Source organism: Calonectris borealis, chromosome 16 (assembly GCF_964195595.1).
Source record: "Calonectris borealis chromosome 16, bCalBor7.hap1.2, whole genome shotgun sequence".
Classification (NCBI taxonomy): domain Eukaryota; kingdom Metazoa; phylum Chordata; class Aves; order Procellariiformes; family Procellariidae; genus Calonectris; species Calonectris borealis.
In genome coordinates this window covers 6,961,356-6,988,798 of record NC_134327.1, presented here as the reverse complement: position 1 = coordinate 6,988,798, position 27,443 = coordinate 6,961,356, and the positions used below count along the sequence as shown (strand labels likewise).

Sequence of the window (27,443 nt, the reverse complement as noted above, 5' to 3'; positions counted from 1 at the left end):
TTGTCAAGGCAATGGCAAAATGAACAACTAATGAAATGCTGGACACCCCGTCCTATTTCGGGCTAGTGCAGGGAATTTGTAATTCACTGAAATGAGGCATGGGCTTGAAAAGGTCAAAATACTACAGAGGCCATTCCCTCATTTCAGCTAAGGTTACGTTCATCAGAATGTCATCCAGGCTACAAAGTAATAGTTATGCACACAACTTGCTCGTCTCTGACATTTTAATTTTCTCCCTTTTGAAAACTTGCAAGGTGAGAACCAAAATAAATGTTCCCCATGTTTCAAATATAAAACTCGGAGAATATTTTTCTTCTTCCTGAAGAATTCTAGGCCAGAGCCTACATAACGTGTAGCTACACAACACTGCTGTTAGCTCCCAAAATCCTATACAGGACAAGAAGGCATTTAATGAAAATCAGCAGCCCAACTTTACTATCTTACAAAACTCCAAACTGAAGACAAATCTGGTAATATTTTTTACACATGAACATAACAAGATATTCTTAGAAATCACTAAAGAGAGGAAGAATGTGGGATATAAAGAAACCTTTTTTTTTTTTAAATTGAACTTCAGCTTTGTACTTAATTACAGAATGCCATAGAATTTCTTACAGTGAAATGACACTTGGAAAAAAAAAAATTTAAAAATAAGAATTAAAATTACACTTACATGAACATTTATTTTGTATATTAGTACACTGTAAGTCTGAAAATAAAATTTTAGAACACTATATATCACTACTATTAGCATTTTCATATTTGTGGAAAGACTTGCTCTCGAAGTTATGGTTTGATCTCCCAAGCTTCATATGTTTAGTTAAAATTATATCCTTTAATAAACACACTTATTTAAAAACTGTTTAAACTTTTCTTCCATTCAGCTTTACAATGTTGCGCCCGAGCGGAGAGAATATTCCATGCTCAGATTATCTCTGGTCCCTCTGCTGAACTTCTTCAGCCTTAAGAGTCCAACTGACTCAAAAGAGATTTAAGTCATAGAGAGACTATTCTTCCCTCTGCAAAACATAAACTAGCATCATCTCATTCTTGAAATTGTTAATTAGCTGTGATTACTAAATAGCTCCCAGCTATATAAGACCAAATTTTAAAAGTAGTCAGTGGCTTAAAAGGTATCTAAGTACACAGATTTTTAAAACCAGTATCTGAACTAATGGGTGCTTAACTCCCAATGAAACTGCCACTTGGGTACTCAGGTACCTACCTACTTCAAAATAATCTAACCTTAAATTTTAGTTCTCATTTCCCAGATGTTCCCCTGAAAATGAGACTGTGAAAATGTTCAACTAAGCGAAACCAGGTGGAGAATAAAAACAAAATAATTTTCTTTCTTTCTGAATCAAACATTACCTATGCTTAGGTTATTGTCATGGGACAGTAGTCCACATTTGGTCCTGTCCATCTGCAGGTACAGCTGTTTCACTGGTGCAAGGAAATGCTACAGAGGTAATTTTAGAACCTCACGAGCCCCACAGATCAAGCTTGAAGGAGCCTCCTAGATAAACTGTTGTGACAAAAATGTAATGAAACTGACTCTTCAGCACAGCATTTCATCTCTCTCACCATATTTAAATATCTGTAATATCCTCGAGGGAACGATGTGGTATGTGAGTATACATAAAAACGGATAGAATGCATTACTTTTTCAGCCAGTATTGTTTGTGTTCTTCCCTCTTCAGGTGCTAAAAAGCTGTGCTATCTCTATTTCTAGATAACCTGTGCCATGGATTATAATGTGTTCAACTAAATACTTAAAAAATAAAAACAGGTAAGTCTTAATTACATGAAGACTTTTTTTTTGTATTTAACAGTAAACAAATCAGATATACTTGCTAAAAAAAAAGCTGGATTGCAAAACATAAATTTCTTTTTAGAGCATTTTTTTTTAAAGACTTGCTTCAGTGAAGAAAATATACTTTTTAGGGTTTTCAACATTCAATATTATTTAATATTACAGTAAGGCACTCTTAAATTGCATTTGAAAATCAAAGCTCTCCCCTTGTCTAGGAATCAACAAAGTGACTTCTGATAACAGTATTGTGTACAGAATATTCTCCCCATGCAATTATTTCAACTTCCAAAGCTATAGCAAGAATATATGCTAATGGAAAGATAGTTAAATTTCAAAAGGAAAATAGTTGTTCCATGTTTAGTTTCTGCATCTATATTAGCTTCATTTATAGACATTGCATTATATAAAACTAGGATATAACGGAAACGCAAGCAGTGACTGCAAAACAGAATGTGTTTGCTCTCCTGCTGGCTCTGAAGAGCTGAGAAAATAAAGTATGGGAAATGGGAGAAAATACAACCTCTAGGTAACAAGATCTGACCCAAAGGTTGCTGAAAGTCAGTGGGAGTCTGTTGATTTCAGAGTTTTTGAGATTTATTTTTATAGAGTAAAAATCCACCACATTTATATTGTCCAGAGTGTAACAGAAATTACTAAATTTATTGATTTTAAAATACCCTCTCAAATATAAAACTAAAATAGACTAGAAGCTACAACTTGCACTCTTTGATACACTTTCTCTTTAATAAGAAAGTTCTATCTAGGAGCAAAGTAAAAATTCTCAGAACAGTTCTTTTCAATGATACATTACCATATTAGTTCTGCTGTTTTTCCATATTCGTCATAGGTCTCATTTCCAAAAGGAGAAACATGTCAACAACTTTCTTATTAATAACAAATTGAGAGCTGTTCTGGGGCATGGTGCACAATCAGAAATCTGTATCTTCAGCTTGGGGAAACTTGGAAACTGTTTCTATTTGTCTAATATGGAAAAAAAATCACATAATTCGACATAGCTTAATTTTGCTTAGCAAGCATCTCTAGCAGCTCTTTCTCTATGCCTTGGCTGCTCAGTTCATTTAAACTGTAGTATCTGTGAACGATCTTTTCATCTGTGACAACAACCACGCGAAGCCCATGCGTATCTTCTCCCAGCTGACATCCTATTGCTGATGAAACCACCATTTCCAGTCCTCTGTAGGACCCTCCAGCATTCCTATGGTAATGTCCAGAAAACACAGCTTTAATGCCTGTAAAAAAAAAAAAAAAAAAAAAAAAAAAGAGAGTATGTATTTACTTAGCAGTTGCAGTTTATGTATAAAATGTGTTTACTGTAAAAGATACTGCTGAGGTTAAAAGCTGAGGCTTACACAGCTGCTGGGGTTGTAAAGAAAGTTCTATAGCAAGTACAGCTACAGGTGTCATGTTTACCTTCATTCTTTAATGGTTCATAAAGCATAAAATTAAAAGTAAACCGTTTACCTGAACTTGCATTTTAAACAAATAATTAATAAACAGCAATAAATAATTCCAATAGTAATGAATAATGAATAATTAGTAAAAACTTTACTCTGCTCCACTAGCTCTGTTTAGGGTTACTGGACTCCAACTTCTTTATGCTTACTGCACGGTGTGTTTGTCATCTTGCTCCTCCTTTGGCTAGAAAGAAGGAACAGTCTAGAGGAAGCAGATTAAAATTAGAAAAAAATTTCAGTAATAGATAACTGCCTGAAGAATGATGCTACCAAAACATGAGTTGAAAGCCAAGTATTGTGGAGCTGTATTTGTCAAATAACGTGCAGAAAATTCGCTAAAAAGAGGTTAAACCTGTTTAGCCAAGGCTGGTGACCTTAAAAAAAAAAAAAAGAAAAAGACAAGACAGACAAACAAAAAACATAAATGAGAAGATAATTTGTAATCTTTTCTCAAAGACATCAGGGGGTTATCACAGATGGAATAGAGCCAGGTACATCAAAGAAACCTAATAAGCAGAAGAGGCTGTGACTTATAATAAGAGGGGAAGAAAGTAGCCAAAAAAGGAAAGGTTGACAATCTGCAAGCGGAGTCAGGCTTGGTAATGACATGAATGAACATTTACCTAGTATAGGGTACAAACAAGGCAGGTTCATTCTGATTTCCTCTGTATTTTTAATGACTTAAGGATGTTCTCTTTCTTTCTTTTTTTAAAATAGACTATTTATATTTTGGACTGTATTGGGGTAAAAAATCACTCCATTATAAACTTGAAAAGAAAGAAATACATTTGATCTGTTGCAGGAGACAACAATATGCTATATCAAAAATTTCTGGGTAGATCACATGCAAGTATCATCCAGGCTTGGTCAGGAGTAGAAGAAAAAGCTAAGTGACAAGTAGCAGCAGGTAAAGAGGACAAACCTACTTCATATTTAAGGCTTTATAATGTACTTTGAAATCCTTGGCTGATTCATTGTCTAACTGATTAGCCAAATGAATGTTTAAAGAAGTCCAAACATTCTTCCCCTTCTCTCAGAATGCGTTAATTTAACAAAAAATTAATTAAGTTTGCAAATCCTATCTGATTTTGACCAACTTCTAATGATGATCCATATGCCAGGTGTGCTTTCCTGCCATGGCTCCTCAATAGCTATAGGATTTTTGCAGTAATTTTGAAACAATTTCAAATTAAATGAAATTGTGTCATCCTCGCCTCCGAACAAGTAATTTCTACTTTTTGTTTCTTCTGCCTTGCAAAAATAAAGAAAGAAATTGGTAGAAGCTCTATTCACTACTCTGAATGGCCTTTCTGATTGTCTTTACAGGTCAAATTCATGCTACCAAATTGATTATTTTCCTCTCCCCATTTAATGTTTTATAAATTGTAATCAAATGGTTTTATTACTACAAAATAATGAAACCTTGTTTAGTCTCATGAGTCAAAAAAGTAAAGAAAAAGTCATTTTGATGCTAAGTATTTATCTTTCATGTCAAAGTTTGTAAAGCCATTAACAACAGTGTTGAGAACCTAGCTTCTTCCTAAGAAAGAACATGCTATCGTAGACAAGCATTTCATTTCCAGGTTTTGCCAGCATACTTCACCATTTAGCCATTCTATGCACTGTTGATAGATGCAGCTCAGCATCATGGTCAACAGCATTCGTAGTTTGGCAAAAAATTATTCATCAGCTTTCTTGCTAATTTAAGATCGTGCATATTTTATTTTGAATAAAAATGTGGAGTTAGTACAAACAGCTAATTTTACAAACAGGTTTTGGGATTAATTTTTGGCATGCTCAGTCTAAGATCCTTGGATTTCAGACTATTACAGCTTCCTGAAGCTGCATCTAATGCTATTTCATACTGTTGTGAAACTGAAAAATTACTGGACCAGATGGCTGAAAATACTGGGAATTTTGTTATTTATCATCAAGTGCAAAACGTGATTAATTTTATATTTTGTTACAGAAAGTATTAAGATCTGGTGTTGACTTACGATACTATTAATGACAATTCAAAAATTTTCAAACCCACCCAAAGAATTTAGGTGTAATTTCTCTGTTGAAATACAATAGATTGTGTGCTCCTTAATCATAATGACAATGGTTCTACATAAAGCATCTGAAAATATATTAAAAATATATCAATATTTATTTACTACTTTGTAATATTTATAATATTTGTAATATTTATTAAAATATATTAATCTATTAATATTTAGCAGATTAAAATATATTAAAAAAACACTGTCCTATAACAGAAAAATATTTTGCTAGCACTATTCTACAGATGCTGTACCTTGCTGAACATACTTTGTGTTTATATTGAAAAATAAACTAACAAGCAAAGGTATAAACATGTGCCTGTTCCTGAGGAGGACAGCGGAGAAGAGTGAAGCTTAGCACACATGGGGACAAGTGCCAGCTATTGTGGGCCGTGTGAGGTGCTCCCTGATGGCACGCCTGTCCTCTGCACATGGCGCGGGTCTTGCTCACGCCCCAGGCTAAAAGCTATCCTTAAATATGCAGCACTGATCATTTCCTTTCCAACCATTGTTTTTATCGTTACAGAATAATGAGCAAGCCTATAAAGATACACAGGGAGGACACTGTGATGACACCACCAAACTTCATTTGTTATTTATCATATATTCCAGCAATTTGCCATTCCATGCTTAACACAAAAGGTAACACATGCTTAGTCCTGTTCAAGTGGTAGGCCAGAAAATGGGTAATTTGTGAGATACTATAACCTTAAATGACATTTTAAAAAAAAAAAGCTAGCAACAACTGATTTTGCTTTCAAACAGCAGAAATTCTGGAAAAGAGTAGAGGCAATTTAAAGGCAGGGAGCTGTGATTAGGAACACACTGTAACATCACAAGGAAATCCTTACTTCTCTAGCCAGAAAAACCTTCCACCCTTTCTCTTGCAGTAGATTTAGACCTCTTTCACAATGATTAAATGAAAAGGGAAGTAGGAGAACCTGTCTTAAGACAGTTGGCTACATCAATCCTTTACTTTTGTGGGAGTGAGTGATTTGAAGACTGATATAAAATATATAAACTAGGCTCGAAGTATAGTTAAAAATTAAGCAGCTTGGAAAGCAAGATATAAATTATTCTGCTGTGTGCCTGGTAAAAGCTACACGGGGTTTCATATTTCAAAATCCAAACCCTTCTCAAACAGCAAATGACTCAAAGTGGAAAATAGAGAATGAAGTTACCTTTACATTGAATAGTGGTATATGGTCATTATCACCTAGAACTTGTCTGTTATCCTATTTTAGTTTATCAGTACCAATTCTCTTTCTCAGTGTAACTTGCTCATCTATCTGGTGTATGAGTTACACTTGTAAGTCAGCATAATAACCTTGAGAGCTGACTCTGACTCAGCTGCTGGAACCTAGCAAAAGTTTGTGGTTTTTTTTTTTTTTTTTAAACCCAATCAGAATACCTCAGAAGGCGATGGTGGAATATAAAAGCGCTGTGACATAACGGGCTCTTTGCAGAAATTCTGTACTTTCTAGATATTATTTGGGTCCTTAAAATCTAATATAAAGATGTTTTACAACTGATGCTGCAGTCAGTTTGAGAATGAGCAGTCATTTCTCAACTCCTACCATGTTGCAGCTTATTATAGCGACTGTCCAACGTAACATACTTAAGCAATTCAAGCAGCAGAACTAAGTGTTTCTTTCTTTCTCATTATATGCACACCTATCCAAACCATGAGGCTGTACTTGCCTCCTCCAGCCCCACAACCTTTCTGCAGTGATAGACAGAACATGCCCATCTAGCGCTGCTTACGGCATGGCTGGGCATTCTCTTCTCTTGCTTCTTAATACAGAGAGCAAAACTGAACATTGTGGGAACTTTACGTATGACATCCTACTTGTTAAAGTGGAATCCATCTTGCCTTGTAGCATTGTCCTTAAAAGAGCAAGCCCTGATGGGCTAGGAGAGGATGCTGAGTAGATGAGGCTGCTTATTGCAGCTTCCGAGTTAAGGCATTTGTGGGGAGGACACACTAAGCTTAATGTTGCCAATTTGCTTCTAGCTTAGAGCTGCCTGTAATAGATCCCATATGTGGGACTTTCCTGTCCTTCAAGCACTTAACAAATAACCAACGGTCTCCAGCAACATTCTAGATTCCACTCTCAGGCACACATCTAGCATGGACCCGACTATATCTTGGTCTTTCCTTGCAGAGTTAAGCAGCGGCTAAATGAAGGATCAAGGATTGAACATTTAGGAACCTAACGTTTGGCCTGCTTGATTACTGCACCAGCTGGATCTGTAAAATATCCTTACCAGCTTCCAGTAAGTGACAGTGCTACTACAGTAACAAGTTCTTTTTAATATTTTCCACTTTTTCTGCAGGTAAGCAGAACTACTTTAGTCTATGAAAAAGTCAGGAAAAAGTAACGATCATAAAACCACAGTGAGGTGTAAACCCATGTGACACGCTTTTAGTAAGGGAAGCATCCATGCTCCTAAAGTAGCATCTTCCCACCATCCAGAGAATTTAACTTTTGGAATCAAGAGGAACAAAAGCCAAGACTTTGTGTCGTCATATATGTAAACCAAACCCTGACATACAGTTTCAGTGTAATGAGAAGGACAGAGGATACAAAAGTAATAAAGCAACTTTAGTTATGCTGTAAGAAAAACAAAAATCTCCCCTCGTCTGAGAATTCAAGGGAAGATTCTGAGAAACCCATCCGAGACAGCAGACGGACACCAGGTAAAAAGTTTGGCCCACGAATCCTGCAGCTTTGTTCTTCTTAGGCAAATAGTGCAACTTCTTCACAATTACGTTTAATGTCTGCTAACTGCCTACACTCAAGAAGGTATTTCGGTATGGAACTGAAGTAAGAGTGATTTGTAAGCAGTGCAAACATGATTCCTGACACCAGAGAGGATGTGATTTAAAACCTCTTTTATCTCCTGTTGGCTATGGGAGGCAGATTCTGCCTAAACAAGCTGGTGTTTATGGGAACTGTTCATCCAAATTCCCCCTTCTAGCATATGTATGTCATTCAGATCCTAATTGTACTGGACGGGTGTTCAGTGCTGAAATGCCCTTTTGGATCTAGCTGCTCAGCATCAGCCTCCGCTAGAATTCAGTATCTGCTTTAGATAACTCCCAGTGAAAATTTTGCCCAGACTTCAGTTTTCAGGTACTCTTTCTTTCCAGTGCTAGCATTAATTCTTGTTACTGTTGCGTTACAATATGTTACATCTTGAACAAAGAAACAAACAGGTCACTGCTGTGTATTAATAGAAGTCTAACTGATGATGTTTTTTCTTCAATAGCACTTTTTTGTTCACTCAACTGTATTCCACTCACTTTTGTTAGTTAGCATAAGAAGGAAATCTGAACCAGTCAATGCAATAATACTAAGATGACAAGCAGGCAATTTACTTTGCACTTGCTTTTGATCTTAAACATAAAAAGAATCTGAGAGCTGTATGCACTCAGATTTAATTTATTCCTTTCAGATGTTCTTCTGAAGTAATACTGTCAAGTTGCTAGCAACCCCTCCCCACCCTCTTATTTTTTCCTAAACTCTGTGACAAAAGAACAGTGTCCTGGCAGGCCTCATTTTTATAGCCTACTTTAAGGTATCCTCCGGTCAGTTAAACGCACCTAGCTATACACAAAAAGCTACAGTCTCTTCCCACTACAAAAAAAAAAAAAAAAAAAAAAAAAGAGGTAGAGCAGTGATTTGTTTTTAATCCCTGGTTTCTGAAATAGCAGTTGGGAAAAGCTTTGATATAAAAGCTGTATGAAATACTAAAAAACTACTGTGTACATAAATGTCCAAAGGATTGCACTTTCACAAGCATTCATTATTTTATTTTTTATGAAATACATAGTGATTTGAATTTAAATGTGACTGGAGGTTTCACAGAATCCATTAACCAAAAAAAGCAGGATCCATTACTGCAAGACACTATACATACCTAATGGATTATTCATTAAAAGAAAAAAAAAAGGGATTAAAATCAGAATAAAGTAAAAAACTGTGCAGATAATTACTATTAAAAAAAACCCCAAAACAAACCACACACACTGTCTCTGTGATCATCATCGTCTGATGTCAGACTGCATAACAATACAACAGTTACTGAGTATCTGCTAGGGGAAAAAGGCCTGAACCGCCAAATTCTTTTTTTTATCAGAACAGGACTGGAAGCCAGAGACTCAGAATGGGCACTGTCTTGTTGGATACCAAACTTGCTCTGACAACACCTAAAACCAACGAGCTTCATGCCTGCACACCAAACATGAGTTTTCAGAATCAATTAATCTGCAAAAAAATCAGTGTCTTTGTAAAAAAAGGTTTAAATACAGGAATTGATTCTGATGTTAGTAAACCAAAGATGTCCTCCTGCCAGTATGCAATTTACCATCATTTTCTGATCAAGCACAAAAAGTCCTTTCTAGTTCTGATCTGACAAAGCTGAATCTGAAAGACAAAAAGATATTACTGTTTCCAAAGATCTGATCATAAATCTTTTTCCCTGTAGAATAATGCATTCCTACCAAAAAATAAAATACCTATTATTGTACAAATTCTGTGAGCCCGAAGCAGCCTATTTAGCATAAATAATTCATGACATAACAACCAACCAGAACATGGATTGTTCAAGAGTCATCTGAAGAGATGTAATACTTACATATGTTGATAAGCCTTAGACTCTTTATTAGCTTGACCATGAAACGAGTTAATAAATACTCTGTTTTTATGCTAATTCATACACTGCATTATGTCACTCCAGACTGTAAGGCTACACAGTGGCTTTGGGAAGGCAAGAGGTAAGTGCTGAGAAGGGTAATTAATAGCTCATGTAATTCAGCATGCTACCTTTGATGCTATCTGTATGTTCATTCATAAGCAGAATCTTTAAAGCACAACTCACTTTTAAAAAATTTCAAACAAAACTCATATTTTAATTTGGAAACCTTTTTCCAAGTCAAAAACATGATATGAACACTTTTCTCATGGTTTATATTGCAGACATTTCTCAACAGAAGATTCAAAAAGACTGAAGACTTTTTTCCCCCTACCTTATTTCCAGTGTCTGCTTTGTAAAGCCAGCTCACCAAATAGGTAGTCATTGCAAGAGCTTCAGCAAGCTCTTGTTGATTTGCATCTTTCTCAGTTTAACAGCTCTGGTAAGATGGACAATTTTTACCAGCATTTCCATTTTCTCTTTTTCTCTTGGTTCTCTCTTCAAGCTTTGTGAACCAAACCAGCACGCTGTATTAAAAATGGTTTTTCTTACACAGATGGTGTAATGCGTACCGTTAAACTGGCCTAATAAGGAAAGAGATCTAAATAAGTATCTATTTGCTTTGGACGCTTCATGGAAAAGATTGGTACAGAAAGGGATGACCAGGCCAACCAGGCTCAGGAGCAACTGCATGTAAACAACCATCACATCCTCGCAGGCTGCAGTAGCTCTGATTTAGAAGAGAATATTCTTTGTAATGATGACCATCTTACAGTACTTCTGAGTTCCCAAACAACCGAAAGCAGTATAATGTTCTGAAAGAAACTGAATCCTATATGAAATATTCACCGCCTCTTTCAGGCCTGGTGATACGGAAAAAAATTTGGAAGAAAACTTTAGCTACCCCAGTGTTGTTAGCACGCTGTTGATTTTATTTCTGACAAGAATCAGATGACTAAATAGTTCATTACTTGAAAAGAAACTACATACTGAATATCATGCAGAAGGCAGTTTGTCTATTAGCAGGAGAAGCTAAGGTTATTTTACAGAATTTTAAAAGTGCAGCATCTTCTTCCCACAACTTATAGTTTATCACTCAGAGTAACCCTTCTAAACAACAGTTCTGCGGCACCAGGGAAAAAGGTCAGCATGATTTTGACATAATTGCACTGTAAGAGAACAAAGGCATTTAGCTGTGTCTCATGGATAATTCCCCTGAGAGGGATTACATCCCAGTCTTAGCTTATTGTGCAGTTGCAGTCCCATAATTCCCAGACTTTTCTCCCTTACTTAGTACTCTGCTGCTGTTGTACTCTGTAGCATAGAAAAATGCAAGGATGTGGAAGACTGGGCATGTTTTCAACTCCATTTGGGGCAGGAAAGAAAGGGGACTATGGCCTGCCTTCTCTGTGTGGACCAACAGACAACCACATCTTTTTTATTCAGTGTTTTGAGCAGCCTTTCTGTTTAAGGAGTAGTTAAGTCATTATAAAATGTCTCTATTTTAAAAGTGAAATGCTAGCCAAGTCATCTTTTTGCTTTAGTAAACAGACAACAGGTATATTCCATAACATTATGCTACTGAACTGTAATGTGATTTTTAAAATTTTGTATTTTTTTCCCTTTTTCTCGGTGTTGTTTTCTTTTACCACATAAACATTATTATTAGAAATACAATGGCTGGCCTTCTATCCGTCCCCTCAGGCAGGACTGAGGGGAGAGAGTGGTTTCATGTGTGAGCGAGGTGGGGTGGCCACGTCCCTCTCCCTGTGGGAGAAATCACCCCTAGGCAATCAAGACTATGTCTGTGTAGGGGCATTCAGGATAATCTGAGCCTGGCAGAGGTGACAGTCAGCGTGCATAGGATGCATGGGCTTTCAAGGCCCTGGTTTAAAAAATAAATAAATAAAATCAAGTGTGCTTTTTGGGTATCACTCAGAAAGCTTACGCTGTTAAAGTATTGTCATAAGCATCAAATGTCTTCCCACAGAGTGGTATTTCAGTAAAAATGTGAAGGAGAGACTTGCTTTTTACTGGCAAGATTTCCTCTACCAAATTGTGAGTGTTGTCGTAAGTCTCCAGCTTCTGGTAATCTGAGCTCCTACAGTGGCAGAGTTCAACAGCTTGTAAGAATGAAAGAACTGTAGTGGAACATTGTACATGACGATATTAATGAGATCTGAAGTGATAGTACACACTAGCTTGTTATATGAAAGACTAGGTAACAGGAAAAAATCTCCAATGCAACAGTAAGATTTTGTGAAATACATCTGTTTTCCTAAATTCTTGAGAAATTTGATGTTTGCTAGTTTAATTCAAGAAATACAGACTGAGCCCCAATCTCAAGGGAAATCTAGTTGCAATGATTACAGAAATCCAAGTAGGTTAAAAAAGGATGGAAAATAATGCACGCACATTTATCTTGAAATATTAAAAATAATTTCAGAAAGAAACATGCACCTAGAAAACAATTTTTCTCACATAATCAGATGATACTGGGCTGGAATTCAGACTTGAACTAGTTTAAATTCCAGGTGTGACTGACTCCAATTTCTATAATTACACTCACTTCCATGGCTTGCTTCCAAAAAACCCTGAATTCAGAAGAAACTGTTTTCCAACTCTAGTTCCTAACGTACAAAACCCATTTTGAGGCAGGTTTGCTGTGTCCAAAATGCCACTGGCCTAGCCTCAGTTGGAAATCAAACCGCTCAACCCAGCACTACGAACAGTGTAAAAATATAGGAAGAAAATTATCAATATAAAAATAAATCAAAGAAAAGCAAGCAGATTTTCCAAATTAGGAAGAGAATGCCTGGAATAATCAGCATAGGCAATCAGTAGCATGCTTTATTTAGACTGAGCCTTCAATTAAATAAATGCTTTTCTCAGCAAAAGCAAATGAGACTGTAAGAGAACGAGAAGACTAAATTAGTGCAATATGAATGACATAATAAGTATGTAATGGGTACATACAGACCTTGCTTCTCTTCCCATTCACTCTGTAGAGAATTTTGGGAAAAAAAGTGGTTCTGGCTGAGCAATGAAATGTATCACATGGTCCAAATAATCACCCTTTAAGTGCTGATTAATGAACTATTTTTTACAGTAACTGCAGACATGAATCAATGTTCACTGCATTTCATTTACAAATTTATGGCTCTTATTATGGACTACAGGTGAAGTTCAAAGCAAACAAAAGGAGGCATTTCTTCACATAGCTGTGAAACATGAAAATCCCTCCTGCAGACGATTGTGAAAGCTGAGAGTTTTAAAAAATCAACGGAACAAATCTATGAAAGAAGACTAAATTGCACTATATTGATAACATTAATATGATACAGTAAGTCCTCGAAAGAAAAATTGTTGGAGATAGGAAGAGTATTTGGAAGAAATACTATTATGCACTTTGGTGTCTCATGCTCTTCGCAAGGGTTTGGCTAGTAGGAGAAGCAGGAGACTGGGCTATAGGGATCGTCATTCTGGTCTAGTTACTCTGCTTGTATGTTAGCTGTTCAAGTTTAATGATAAAATTTGGTTTAAAATAGAATTATGCTTATCTAAAAATCACTGCTTCACTGGCCAAACCTCTTGCTCAATCAAGGACTGAAGAAAGAGGATATACTAGCAAAAGCTGATCCTATATATATTTGTCCCCAAAATTGCTGGATCTAGAGAGGAGCAGCAATAGAGCCAAAATGGAAGCAAATAGGTGGAGAAGTTCTGGAAACAAATGTAATTGTACTGAGTGAAAAACCTGAATGTTATCAACACTCTAATACCCTTTCAGAGTTTTCATAGGCAGGAGAATAAAGTAAGTAGTATCCAGGCACAGGGAGTTGCTACTGTAAGAGATGTATGTGTGAGGGTGTGTACACCACACACGTGTGTGTAGATACATATTTTTTAAAAGGCAATGTTTCTGGCAAATACAACCATTTAAGTCACAAGAATGAATTGATCTTGAGCACTTCCCCTGGAGTATCAGGCACTAACTGGCTTTTCTTTCTTCCTTTCACTTGCAGCATACATCTGCTTTTTGAAGTGCTGAACAATGTGGTTGGTTCAACAGTAATACCTGTTCTCAGAACAATTTTGCACTCCAAAATTATGTTCTTTCAGTTTCCCTACAAGAGCACACATTAACCATAGGCATTTTTTGCCGTACCTTTTTTCTCCCCTGGGCAGGTGGTGTACATCATTTTTTCAAGACTCCAGTGCTACAAAGCGATTGATAATATTTAGTAGTCTTTGTAAACAAAATCTCTCCTGTGGAATTTAATTGATTTTATCTCGCTGCAATTTGAGAGTGCTCACATGACCCCATTTGCCAAGCAGGTGTTGCAGCAGCAAAGATAGATGTGAAAGCATCAGTCACAGCACTGTTAACAGAACTGTTCAGTGCTCAGGCAGTTCTCAGACCCTGTCCTCAAAAAAAAAGCCCAATCATTTCCGACCAACAGAGCTCCAGTAGAAGGAAATAGTCCCACTGGTAAGTGTGGGGGACACATCCATTTCATAACCTCTTCAGTCAACCTTAAATAACAACATTCTAGAATTATTTTGTGTAGCTCTTTAGAAGCTCTGTGTTATCCTACCTTCTTCATCAGACAAGTTGTGTGAATAAAATAGAACTGAGTAATTAGAATTTACAGCGCATAGCACCATAAGCATCTTAATAAAAATATCCCAGGTATTGTTGTTTGCAAACATGATCCTGCAAACTTGCAGGAAAACTCTTCCTTAAATTTGCTTTGTAGGCTAAAGAATTCCGAGCTTAATGCAACTGGTGGTCAGTGGGTCTGTGTAAGTGGGAGACAAGATATTTGTGAAGTATATTTATGTCAAAAGTATTTTTATATAGAACAACACTGAATACAGCTATATAGAGAAGGATCTTAGTCTCACTTGTTTTTCCTATATAATCAGAGGAGAAAAAACAGGCACCGCCAGAGGGTGATTCCAGATCACCTAATTAGAGCGCTGGTCTAAATAAGCCTTTAGAGGTGCTGTCTGTAGAAGGTCACTCTATACTTCATGTTAATTTTTGTGAATGCCTCTTCTGACCCTTCAGTGGAATTTATTTCCTGGTTTTGCTACTTTTTCCATTTGAAAGTGAAGCTTTCTCATAGACCCGACACAAACCCCAAACAATCCTGGCTTGTCATGTGCTCTAAGAATTGAAAAGCAGTTTTTATCAACCAAAACTACAGCCTAGTGGAAAAAACAGATTTCAAAAATTTATCTAAGAACAAATATTACTTAATATCGATACAGACTATACTAAATAAATGTATTTTGTACTTGCTGCTGAATTTCTGGGAAAAAAGTCTATGGGGAACGGTCTTAAAAAACACTGTTCTTACACAGTGACATAGGAGATAGCAAATTTGGTCACTCCACCTGTACCATGAGTGCATAATTTGGGGTTGAAAGAGGTTGATCTAAATCACTTAAGAATTTTTAAATCTAAGTTATCTTAAATACTGACAAAGTGACACATAAGCAAGCACTGAGATTACTCACTCGGTGTATGGTGAGCAAGGTCTCAATGGCAGGAAGAAGAAAATATTACTCCCTTGTCAATTTTGATTACACAACAAAGAAAATAATGAAACATAGCATATGTTGTCTGGTAAATTTTAGAAACAACAGCTTTCAGCACTCCATGCTTTAATTTTGTGCTCAAATATATCTCAGCTGTGTATGTTCAGAAAGCTGCTTCTTTAATACTACTCTCCTGTCATAACATTTCTAAGAGGAGAATGTAGGTATCACACTCTTCTAATGAGTAAAGGTGTTAGAAGTTACAGCACCTACTGTCACAAATATAATGAAAAAAATATGCCATTTAATAAAGTTAGGTTGTTATTTTTCCCCATATGTATAAAGTAAGCATTTTTGACTACATCTGAAAAATTGCTTTGAAGACATTTAGATGAACTTAAAACTTTTTAATTAAAAGAAGCTGGAGACTGCAGGGAATTTCCTTCTATATTTTATACCTATTATCTCTTAGATGCAAAATCTCTCACCTAGATAGACCACCTATACTCTTCATCTCACTCTGAACCAAAAATTCTTTTCTCAACTTTGTTGGTGAAAAAACAGCTATTAATTTAGGTTTTATTCAACAGAGCTCTTAAACAATTTCAGACATTTGCTTAAATGTTTTAGTTCCTTAGGGCCATTATGAAACATTTATCACTATACTGTGTTAAGTAATGTAAGTAATTTCAGTATGTCAGTGATGGTTCTCAGGACAAAAAATCTTTAGAAGATTGACCATAGCTCAACAAAAATACCCATACTTTTCAGGTCATAGAAAAAAAAATCTTTAACATCCTAAGAAAATTATACTGGAATGAGATATGTAAGAAAAAGCATATCTTCTATCACATAAACTGCTTAATTTAAAAACTAATTTATTACTTATGTTTATCAAAGACACATGACATGCAGACCTGATTTTTCGCTAGACCATTACCAGGATTCTTTATTTTCCCTACAAAGCTATCAGCAAACCTATTTATATTGGCACTATAAAATTCTTAAAAGCTGAATATGCATTTCACGCAGCAGAGTCGATTGACTCCAGCAGATCTCACAGATGAGAACGTCGGGTCAGCTCATTCACAGTTCTTGCACACAGGTTTTTTCTGTGCTTAGGTTCTGCATGTAGAGGAGACAGAGCTCTGACAACTGAGGCTAAGCTTGCAGAAGTTATACAAATATGCTTTCAGAAATATATTTTCACTTAAATGATAAACTATGTTCTTAACTGAGTTGATTTGCACTGTCACTGAAATCACTTTTTCAAAGGACAATACTTGTTATAATGCATTTAAAGAAAAAATGGGCTAGGAGGATTTCTCAGACGTGCAGCTTGTAAGTATGGTTTAACTTTGCATAGTAGCAATACATATTTACAAGTGCCAAATTTTCAATTTATAAATATTTATCATAAGGACATGATTTTATCTTTAATTAGCCCAACTGTTAAGGACACTTCTAATGTGAGAAACGTAATTCAGTATTTTGTGCCAGATGTAGCCTCTACAGCTAGTCTTTTATCTCTGCTTGTAATAAGCGGATACTTAAACCAAAAACATTATGTAAGTGATTAGAAGAGAATAACTACAGAAGAGCTGAGCTCTGAATTTAAAATAATAATTTTCTGAAGTCGCATACCTCACTTTAAAGCACCCGTGCAATATCGCCATACATTAAGTATCTGATTATTTGCTACACATACCCATATGAATTTCTTTGTTCATGGAAAGACCTGAATTACTAGATTGTCCTTCCTTTCCTGTCTCTCTCTAACCAGGTGAGTTATGACTCTCTGTTCGACACTTTTAGAAAAAGTATAAACATGAAAACTGGGATAGTTCCAGGTCTGATCCTGGGTTATCAACAACTGAAATATGATGCCCATCTAATAACATCGCATTGCCAAACACAGCAACCCCTAAAAGATGCATGTTATACTGAAATTTTTCATAATTACACCACAAACCTTCAGAGCGGTTGAAAACACTGAATCAGAGCACGAGAGAGCAGAAGGAAGGAAAGACTGGTGACAGGTCAGGGGAAGAAGAATAGCAGCAGCCTGGTGGACTTACTAAAAAGGCAGACTTACTTTCTTTTTCCAGAATAAATAGTTATACCAAATTTCTAAATTAAGTGCCATAAGGGGTTAGCCTTCTTAAACTGCAATTCATAATTAAAAAAAGTAGATTGGGATTTCATTAGCAATATTCTGTGTTTTAATCCTCCACGAATGTATGAAGTAAACTGCGGGAAAACCAATTTCGTATCTAATGATATGGTGAAATCGATTATTCTTCAGCAAAGCAGAGAGTCAGAAAGTAAGTGGAGTCATTGCATATCTGTGCATCTATCCTACCATGATAACTGCCTGTTTGCAATCCACTGATAACATTTTGTGGTCTTACAAAGACTGTTTTCCAATTGAATAATAAAATGGAAACAGAACGCACCCGTTACTAAGGAAACTCTGAGCCAACTTTTGATTCAGCTAATTTTTCTCAGCAGTCTGAGTTACGCTAAGCTGCTTGCTCTCTGTATTCATTTAATTAGCAAAATGTTTGATTATTGGATTGCGAATATTACCTATTGACTCATTTACTTACTGCATAAAACAGCAAGCAAAAGATCAATGTTTTAACATATGAAGGAACCAAACAACACGTCATTTTGGGAGGATTTTTAGGGATGGGAATGAGGGACACAATGGGAAATGATGGAGGGATGTTGGCACAGAAAGGAGTTTGGGAATTTCTTCTGTAGAGTTGTCTTGTATTGTCGGCTTCCTAGTCTGTGTTCCTCCCCCATCATTTGAAGCCCACCCAAGTTTTGATTAAGCCTCTGGATACACATTAGGAGAATGAGTCTGAAATATCCCTCTAAGAAACATGGTAACGTAACATTTATCAATGTTACAATGATAATATTTTGCATAATTTCTTTTACCTCTTGATTAATTATATTCCCAGTACTGTATTGCCAGATGTTAGTAAACCATCTGGATGACAGAAAACTCTAGAACAGAACTGCTTTGGTTTCCACATTAATGCTTATTTACTGGGATACACCTGTATGGCAATGTCCGTCTGCTAACAAGCTCCCCAGTGAAGTAGGTTGTGTTTTTAGCCAGCAGTACGTAAGCAGTCATTTAGCTGCCCAACTTTGCAATAGCAATACTTCCCACTATATTAACACTAGCACAAAAATTAAAAAAGATATGAGGTATTCTCAGCGTGTCTCCTTAGGGGGAAAAAACCACTTGTAAATTTTGAATCTGCAAATATGTCCGTCCCCTGGAGAGCCCTCAGATAGCTATGAATTTTGGCCCCACTGATTGGAAACAGTAGGAGATTCAGAGCTTGGAAATTAGGCTGGTTTTAGATGAGTCCAGGCTTAGCAATTATATGGTAAATGAGGAACAATATCATAAACAATTTGCATTGTTCAGTAATCCAAATAACATGCTCTCTTACAGATACAGAGAAAATGACACTCCGATGTAGCGATGGCAGGCTGGCAGGAAATTTTGAGGGACTAGCACACCCCAGGAACATGAAAGCAATTAACAGGAAACAATGGGAACAGCATGGAGGAGTAGCTGTGTACTGTGTCTGTCTCCGTGGCACTCCAGTATCATCAAACAAAGCTAAGGGATTTGGTACAATATACTTGTTTAGCGCATGTTCCACCTGCCCTTCATCCCAGAAGTGGCCCCTATTAGTAATGGATATGCAAAGGATTGATCTTAGCAGAGCAAGACTGTTTTTAACACTGAATAAATCTGGAGTACATTACACTCTTGATTTAAAATTGGCTCAGTGTGGGAGAAAACAACCTCCAAGGTAATTCTGAATTCTGTTTCCATGTTTTATGTAAAACATAAATTCTGTATTTTTCTCCTATGGCAACACCTATCTTTTACTCCTTAGCCAGGAAAAACTCAGGTTGTCTTACATCTATCAGTACTTGCAAAATGGAATCCTTGCTATTTATTTTAAAGAGTTTTTCACTTTTAGTTTTTTACTTTTCACTCAAAGTTTTACATTTTGTTTGGTACTTTTTACAAGTGATTAGATTCAGTTGATAATTTTGACCTACGGGGAACAATGAGGCTTATAAGCAGTATCTAAAACTCCTTGAAAACAGTACCATTTAAGTTAAATGTATTTTGTCTGGCAGCATAGCCATTAACAATTTGAAACAAAAATTCAAAAATAGGAAAATTTGAGAAAATACCTGCTTTATGAAACTTTTCCATTATCTCTTGACGAACTGATTTTTCCAAGTTGAAATAATCGTGGTCTTCATCAGGTTTTCTCAGAAACAGAGGGATGTGCTGAAATACTATTATATGTTTGCATTTATGTTTTTCAGCGACAGCCAGTTGCTCATTGAGCCACACATCCTGGGCTTGCTTTAACTCGGGGCATTTGGAAGAATCGAAGTATAACTGAGAATTCAGCACAAGAAAGAAAACGCCTCCAATCCAAAAGCTGAAGTAGTCATCTCCCCAGTTCTTGCAATAATTATCTATTGTTTCTCTTGTTGGAGTATTGCCAATATCATGATTTCCACTGACGAATACCAATGGGATGTCCTGGTCAGTGTTCTTCAGAACATTCTTTAAATCTTGCTCTTGGTCCTTTCTCCATTGAGTTCCTATAGAAAAAAACAAACACATTTTAGTGTTTGTGCTATCTTTTCCTACCCTTGTTAGCTTTTGTTTATGGAAATATGCATAGTAAGAAAATATTCTATATTAGATGTGATCATGATAATACGCAGGGATCCAGAATACATCTTCACTTTAATATTTTATGTCCACTCAACCCTTTCCCTCCCTTATCAAGTACTTAGCCATTTTCAATAACTTGCCTTAAGCAAGGCTCTGGATAGGAACCAACAGATAGCATAGCAGTGATATAGGTGATATAATGGTCAGTGTCTTGCACCAAAAACTTCAGCATGCTGATTCGTTTCATCTATAGATGATGATCTGGCGAAAAAATGCAGCAACGTTGGATGGTGTAACAGCTTTACACAAGGGTAAAAACCAGGTCAACTTCTGGTTTATATTTTATGGCTGTGCAAAGGAGTTAAGGTTTGGGTTTTTTTCATTACAAGAACTACTTTAACAGCAAAAATATAATTAGTATCTTGTGGCGACTTGTTTATATGATGAGACTGTTTTAATAACGAGCATGGCATTAATTTCAAAGAAAGGTAATTGTGTACTTTGCTAGTTTTTGCCGCATGTCTGTTTTTATATTAATATGCATACCCAGACAGTTACTCTTCTGGTTGTCAGAAATTTGTCCTTATCTAGGAAGGTTTATCTAATTGCTAGATTAGTTTACAATCACTGGAAAAAAATTTAGAAAGGATTCTTTTTAAAAAAGCAGTTATTTTATTCTAATGACAGAGGTTTTTTTAAGTTTTCTAAAGAGTAATCTTTAATCAGAGGCCATTGATATGTTTATTACTCATGAACATTTATAAATTGTATTTTGTCCTGCAATACATAGCATGTATCTAACACAGGCCCATTTCACAAATAATAGCTGCATTTTTTAAGACGAAGAAGTTGTAACAGGATTTTTACAAGAACTCTGAAATCAGCTTTATAACATACATTTGCATACAGGTCTATGCAAATCAATCATCATGTATTTTTAAATTGTGTTCTATTTTTGTAACTACACATATATATTATACATAGAAATGTATTACAGGGGCTCCTGTAATGTAACTATGAGATAAAAGATTTTTTTCCTCCATGTTTCTTCAAAATACTTATGATCAATATGTTGACAAACACTGACCGTTAGTAACAATTATTAGCGAGGATTTCAATTCCTTTTCCATCCCTACAGATACAGGCTTAAGTACCACCTTATTGCTGTTACTAGAATTCTACAGCTTTAGAAAAATACTGGGGAAAAAACATATTCATATTATGTCTAAATTATGTCTAAATGTAAAGACAGATGTGAGATTTGATATGTGGTGCATAAAGTCAAAATCCACAACTCTTGTGTTTAACTGCTGCACAGAGTAGAAAGTTACTGTAACAAAATCTTTGAGTAACTTGGGAAATGCTGGGCATATGATACCCAAGTGTAGTCTAGAAAGTAGTGGACAGCAGATCAGTTTGGGGGGTATATTAATGTACCAGGACCTTGGTCAGTTTAGGCCGTCCTTCCAGTTACGGAAAATATCCTTATTAATCCTAGAAAAAACAGAGCAAATGACATCTCATGTTACTTGGGAGGATCTGGATTTTAAAAAATAAAACAAAAAATTTAAATAAACCTGGCACACTTTGTTGTCCATGGGGTAAGGCACCTGGCTGAGAAAGCTGCTTTTCCTGCCACTCCCTGCCTTCCATGCAAAGAGCTGCAAATTTCAAGCTATAAATATGAAAATGTACGAGGGAGGGGGGCGGGGAAAAGGCGAGGAGGAAGGCTCTTTTAAGATATATGTAAACACATTACACCATGTTAATCTCCATGCTATCACTTTGGGAAATTTAGCTAACAGTTTCAGAGTATAAAGACATTTATGCATAAGTTACAGGAATAATTTGTAGAATTATGTATACCTCTTCCCAGTGGTGAAATTCAAGCTCTAGAGACTAACACTTAGATTAGATTTGTCGACAGCAGGGCACTGGTTCTCTCATTTAATGCAGTATTATTTCTATAGCAACAGAGAGACATATTCAGTGTTTTATTGCAGAAAACATCGCTTAAAATGGAAAACAAGGTCTTTGCCCAAAGAGTCTTGGAAATCATACTAAGTAAAGATTATTTTAGGACAATTGTATCTTGGCTTGACCTTTTCTTGGTGGAAGGTCAAAACAACTTCAAAAGAAGAGAAACCCAGAGAGATAAAGGTGGGAACAGGCGGAGTAATGTCTCTGTACTCTTTGGGTGTAGTGCTGGAGAGGAAGGGCTAGGATGTACACACTAACCATGAGTTGTACTACAGTAGCACACACAATCTGTGCTACAATGAGCCACACCACTATGCAGCGCCCCCCTGAAGGGCCTCCCTCTAAATTTACAATCGAGGTAAGTAATAGATAAAGAAGAGGAGATAAAGAAGTGATAAAGAAAAGAAGGAAGCCACTAGAAAACTACAGTGGTCACAGCATAAAAATATCCCCTTTAATCTCTACCAGGACAGAGCTAGCTATAATTAATTATTCCAATTATTATTGAAGAACATTTTTATTTGATGACATATATTTCTTCAGCTTAGATAGAGGTTTGTTGCAGGTGAATAGGAAAAGAATACAATGCCAAGAGGCAATGTAAAAAAATCATTTGGGAAGTGTCAGGGTAGATGTAACTGAAATTAATTTCTGTTCTGTTTATCCTGGCATCATGTGCAGTGACATTTTTAAATCCCAGGCTACAATATTATGTCCTTATGTTAGGTTCTGTAAATACAGTCTTGCCCTGAGATAAATGACTTCACAAATTAATAGCCCATAAAGGGCAGTTTGGCTTTTATGGAAAACATGAAAGTGAGAACTGTTGCTAGTGTAGTTGCCTACAATTTTCCACAGCTTCCAGTTTATCATTTTTGAAAGCTGAGTGATGTGAACAGGAGCATAAAGGTGCAATGTCAATGTCTCTGTTGCGGTACATCTTTCTGTTGTATCACTATTTGCCTAAACACTTCCAATATTCTTTCCTGCATTGCTCAAAGGAGTGAAGACAACCTGCCTTCACTCACTGAAAGAGCAGATTTCAAGAAAGAAAGTACTTTTGAAGCATTTTTGCTGAAGCTGGCTTCAGTCAGCAGAAGTAGAATTCACAGATTATTCTGCCAAAGAAATAATCCTTTAGCTACTAATCCACAGTTACAGTTTGCTTTGGTATTCCACAGAATAGAGCACCTCTATAACAAAGTGTTGAGTTTGGTTTTTTTGATGCACTAGCTATAAAAACAACTTGAAGCACTGTTTACCCCCAAACTATATCGCTGCAATGCATGCTGACTGCAATTTTTGCATCTGAGGCAACTCTTCACTTACAGTAAAGTCCATCAACATTGTAACTTTTTACCCAAAAGTATTCTAAATAAAAAATTAGCAATCAATTAACAATAGCACCCATTTTTCTATTGATATGAATTAGGAGGGGGAAAGGGGGAGGTTATAATGGTATTATTAGGTGGTACCCCCAGGCGTTTCTGTGTTGGTGTTAGGAGAACTCCACGAACTCCCCCCGCAAGGCAGGAGAAGCCTGCAGCCCATGCAAGGGGACACAGGTATGGTGGGAACAGCGGGGGTATTGGCCTGGATCGCCAATTCATGTCATTTTCCAAGAGATGGAAGTTCTAGTGAGGTAATTGGACTTCTTTTAACGATCAAAGCTATTGGTCATAAATTCACAGAGAAAAAGACCGTCAGAGGTCAATTACTCAATATTACGTGATGACGCTGCATTTCAGAAAACTTTCTGCTCTCCGAAGATCATCTGAGAAGTCACTTTCAGGGATCTGGCTGGCACAAGCTGACTCGGCCGCAGGGCAGGACTGCTGCAGCTCAACCTGTGATACTGATGTTGCTGCTGTTTCTAAACCTCCTTTGGGGGTGGGTTTTCTCAGGAGCCAGAACAGTACCTCTTGTTTACCTGTTCTGCAAATCTTGACACAGACAGTACTGTGTCATGGTTTGCTACAGGAAAGGCTATAGACATTAAAAAAAGTGGACCTAACATCTGACTTCAAAAGTTTGGCAAGGGGGGCCGTAACTGAGCCAGAGTACGTATTTACATTGCCACTGATGCTTTGCACTAAGTTACAGTGGTCTCTGTCTCTGCAACATCTTCGCTCGGCTTAGGCTGAGGACCAGCACAGGCACGTTCAGGATGAAGCTACCAAAGATGTCTTCAGCCAATTTAACAACATGTAAAAATGTAACACAATCATTTCCTGGATTTTTAAATTAGTCGGTCTCAGTATTTCAATGTATCTTAAAAGTGTCCCAAACTTAGAGGAGTTGCAAACACATTATTTTTAAAGGAAAGCACAAATTTTCAGTTTGAAAAAGAAGACAGTTAAAAAGAAAATTGTTTAACTATGAGCTTTTATGCGAGCAACACTCTTGAAAAGCCCTGATATGACAACTGCAATCTGCCTAATATTTAACCCAAGAGACTGATTATCAAAGAACAGGTAAGAGCTAAATTACAGATTAAAATACTATATAAAATATCAAATCAAATAGAAATAGTAATTAAATCTGATAAAAGCAAAATAAAAAACGTCAAAACACCACCAATGAAAATGGAATTTATAAAAACATTGGGCCCATTCCTTCTGTAATTTATTATGATATCAGGAGGATTACTCTGACATCAAAGGACAAGTAATTCTTGTTGGAAGCAATCACATGATTTTTATAAACAGATTTGTGTATTTTTCTGGGCCTTACAGTGTATCACAATTGCTGTAATCAAACAGTCTAATTATTTTGGGCATTTTTCTGTTCTTGAGATGTTTGTCTTTTTTTTGGTTTTCATGACTGTCTGCAGTTGCTCTATTCCTTCTGCATGCCATTTAGAGCACTCTCCCTAGTAGTATTCCCTATCTTTCTAAAGAGAAGAGGGCAGTCCAAGGCTATATTCACAGCATGCTCCTTTTGTAAGTACCTCCACTGAAACAAATTTAACTGCTACCTCTATCCCTCTGTGGGAAAGCAGTCTCCTCCTGTTCAAAATAGGATTGCCTTTCATCTCTGCTGTCATTTTGGATACCTGGCTGTTGGCGCCAGCTTCACAGGGATACAACTAGGATCTACATCGTCCCTCTCAGCATCTCTCAGCTGATCCCCTGCCCAGTGACAGCCCCATTGCTGTGCCTGTCACTTGGAAGACAGCACAGGCCCAAAACCAATGGTATCATCGAGATCAGACTGTATCTTACAGGCTCCTTCTGCAATTACATCTTCACCTAATTTTTATGCACTACCTTAAATAAAAGTTAATTGAGTTCTAGACTTGTCACATCTCAAATACTGATACTCAGTTTTCTCTGATCTTTGCAAATGCAACCCAGCATGCCTTCAGAGCACCGATGCAGATGGAGCTTTCCCACCCCAAAGCTCTGACACCATTCCTTGCCGTGCTGCCTTCTTTCCTAACCTTCCCCATCTCATCAATACGGGTGACTCGTCTTTACTGTCATGGCCGAACTCTTACCCTCTTCTCATTCGTTTACATGTTACCATCCCATAAAAGCAATGATTCTCTCATTGTCCATAAACAGTTAGAAAAAAACACCTTGCTCTCCACTTCACATTCATTTTTCCTAGGATGCTACAAAAATGTGATAATAGACAGGGCACCAGCACAGAAAGAAAAGATCTATCAGGCCACCCAGTTCAGTCGTACTGGTGCTCTTGTTAGTCAGTACTCTTCATAGTTTCTTGTTTTAAACATAAAGTTTCTCTTCTAGCATCTGTCATAATGAAGTCATGCAATACACTGCGTCATTCCAAATTACTACATGCAAGGATAAGCTAATAAACCCAGTATGGTCATGTTCTGAAATAGTTTTTTCTGGATTAGTCTGTGCTGTAATAGCTAAAATGTCTCCTCTCTCTTCTTTAGACATAGATATTTCTAATATTCAAATAGCCTGAAAACAATTTTATGACGTGCAAAAAAAAATTACACAGTTAAAAGAGTGTAAATATGACTATAATCACTACTGGACAAACTGTCTACTCAGTCTAACTTATGAAGAACCTCATCTCATTAGTTCTACTGCAAAGCAGGAACTGAAATACTTATTTGTCTACAGCTGTAAGCGGTTGATTTTTTCAGTATGTTAGAAACAAGTAATAATCTGTTCTGAGACACAAAAAGTGATCACACTGAAGAATTTCCCTGCATGAAAACACAAATTAAATTTATTTTATAACTTTGGGCATTGAAACAAGAAGAAAATTTAACTCCAGTTTTAGCTAATAATTAACAATTATTACATTAAAGCAATGACAAAACCCCAAAAGTGAATGAGGAAGCCTATTAGGGGATCAACTGCTCCTGGAGTTTCGGTGCACGACATTAACTATAATGACTGCAAATGCTGACATTTTTCTGAGTGCCAGCCACACAGGTGCCCACTTAACAACCTAATTCATGGCATTTACTGTTCCACCTTCTGCTGTGAAAATTAGTACTATGCTTCACTTAAACACAACTCTGCTTTTCTTATCCTTACTCATTTCCTAGCGATGCAGAGCTGTTACATCAAGCATAGGCCATCACTGCCTTTGGGTCTGTTCTTCTGATGAAATCATCACAAGCAGGAAAAAATACCACAATGTTACAGGAGTTACAACAACAAACTTAATAAAAACAAGCTGAAGGTACGTAAGTCTTTTTTCCAATAACTGTTCGTTTTTAAGAGAAAAAGCAAGATTTTAATCTTTCACACTTCCTTCAAATAACTACCTGTGAGCATTTTACAGCTTTTTGAGGCCTTCATCATATTTACAGTTTCATATTAAGTAGTTACAGCACGATTAATAACTCTTTGAAACACTAGTCCCTTAAGTCTGACGAAATTTTCCTCACTGTTAAACTGAGAAATGCTTACAATAAGTGGGTACAATTACTTAAAAAGACACGTACTTTTCCTGATCTCTAAGGCATTGTCTACCCTTACAAAGCCATCTTTGCCATCAGAACAAGTGCAGAATGAAAAGGCAGTTAATACCAGCCAGAGTAAATGGTTCAGACAAACCACTTCTTCCTTAGAATATGCTCTCTTAGCCCAAATCATCTTTTGCCAGTTTGTGTCTTTGCTCCACACTCATGTTGGCTATGGGGTGTTCAGAGA

General features: G+C 36.5%; 1 protein-coding gene across 2 annotated transcripts in view; it reads right to left on the bottom strand.

Annotated features, from left to right (window-relative positions):
* Positions 1 to 210: 210 nt before the first annotated feature.
* The window catches only part of CPPED1 (calcineurin like phosphoesterase domain containing 1), a 53,828-nt gene continuing 26,595 nt past the window's right edge, over positions 211 to 27,443 (bottom strand). The window contains exons 3-4 of one of the 2 annotated variants that reach the window (XM_075165030.1): positions 19,818 to 20,240; positions 211 to 3,063 (exon numbers count right to left, since the gene is read on the bottom strand). In XM_075165030.1, the coding sequence (XP_075021131.1) occupies positions 2,831 to 3,063; positions 19,818 to 20,240 (656 nt within the window). In that variant the 3' untranslated portion in view covers positions 211 to 2,830. Of the gene's footprint in view, positions 3,064 to 11,255; positions 11,346 to 19,817; positions 20,241 to 27,443 lie in introns of those variants that run through there. The other variant, XM_075165031.1, reaches the window with a different exon arrangement.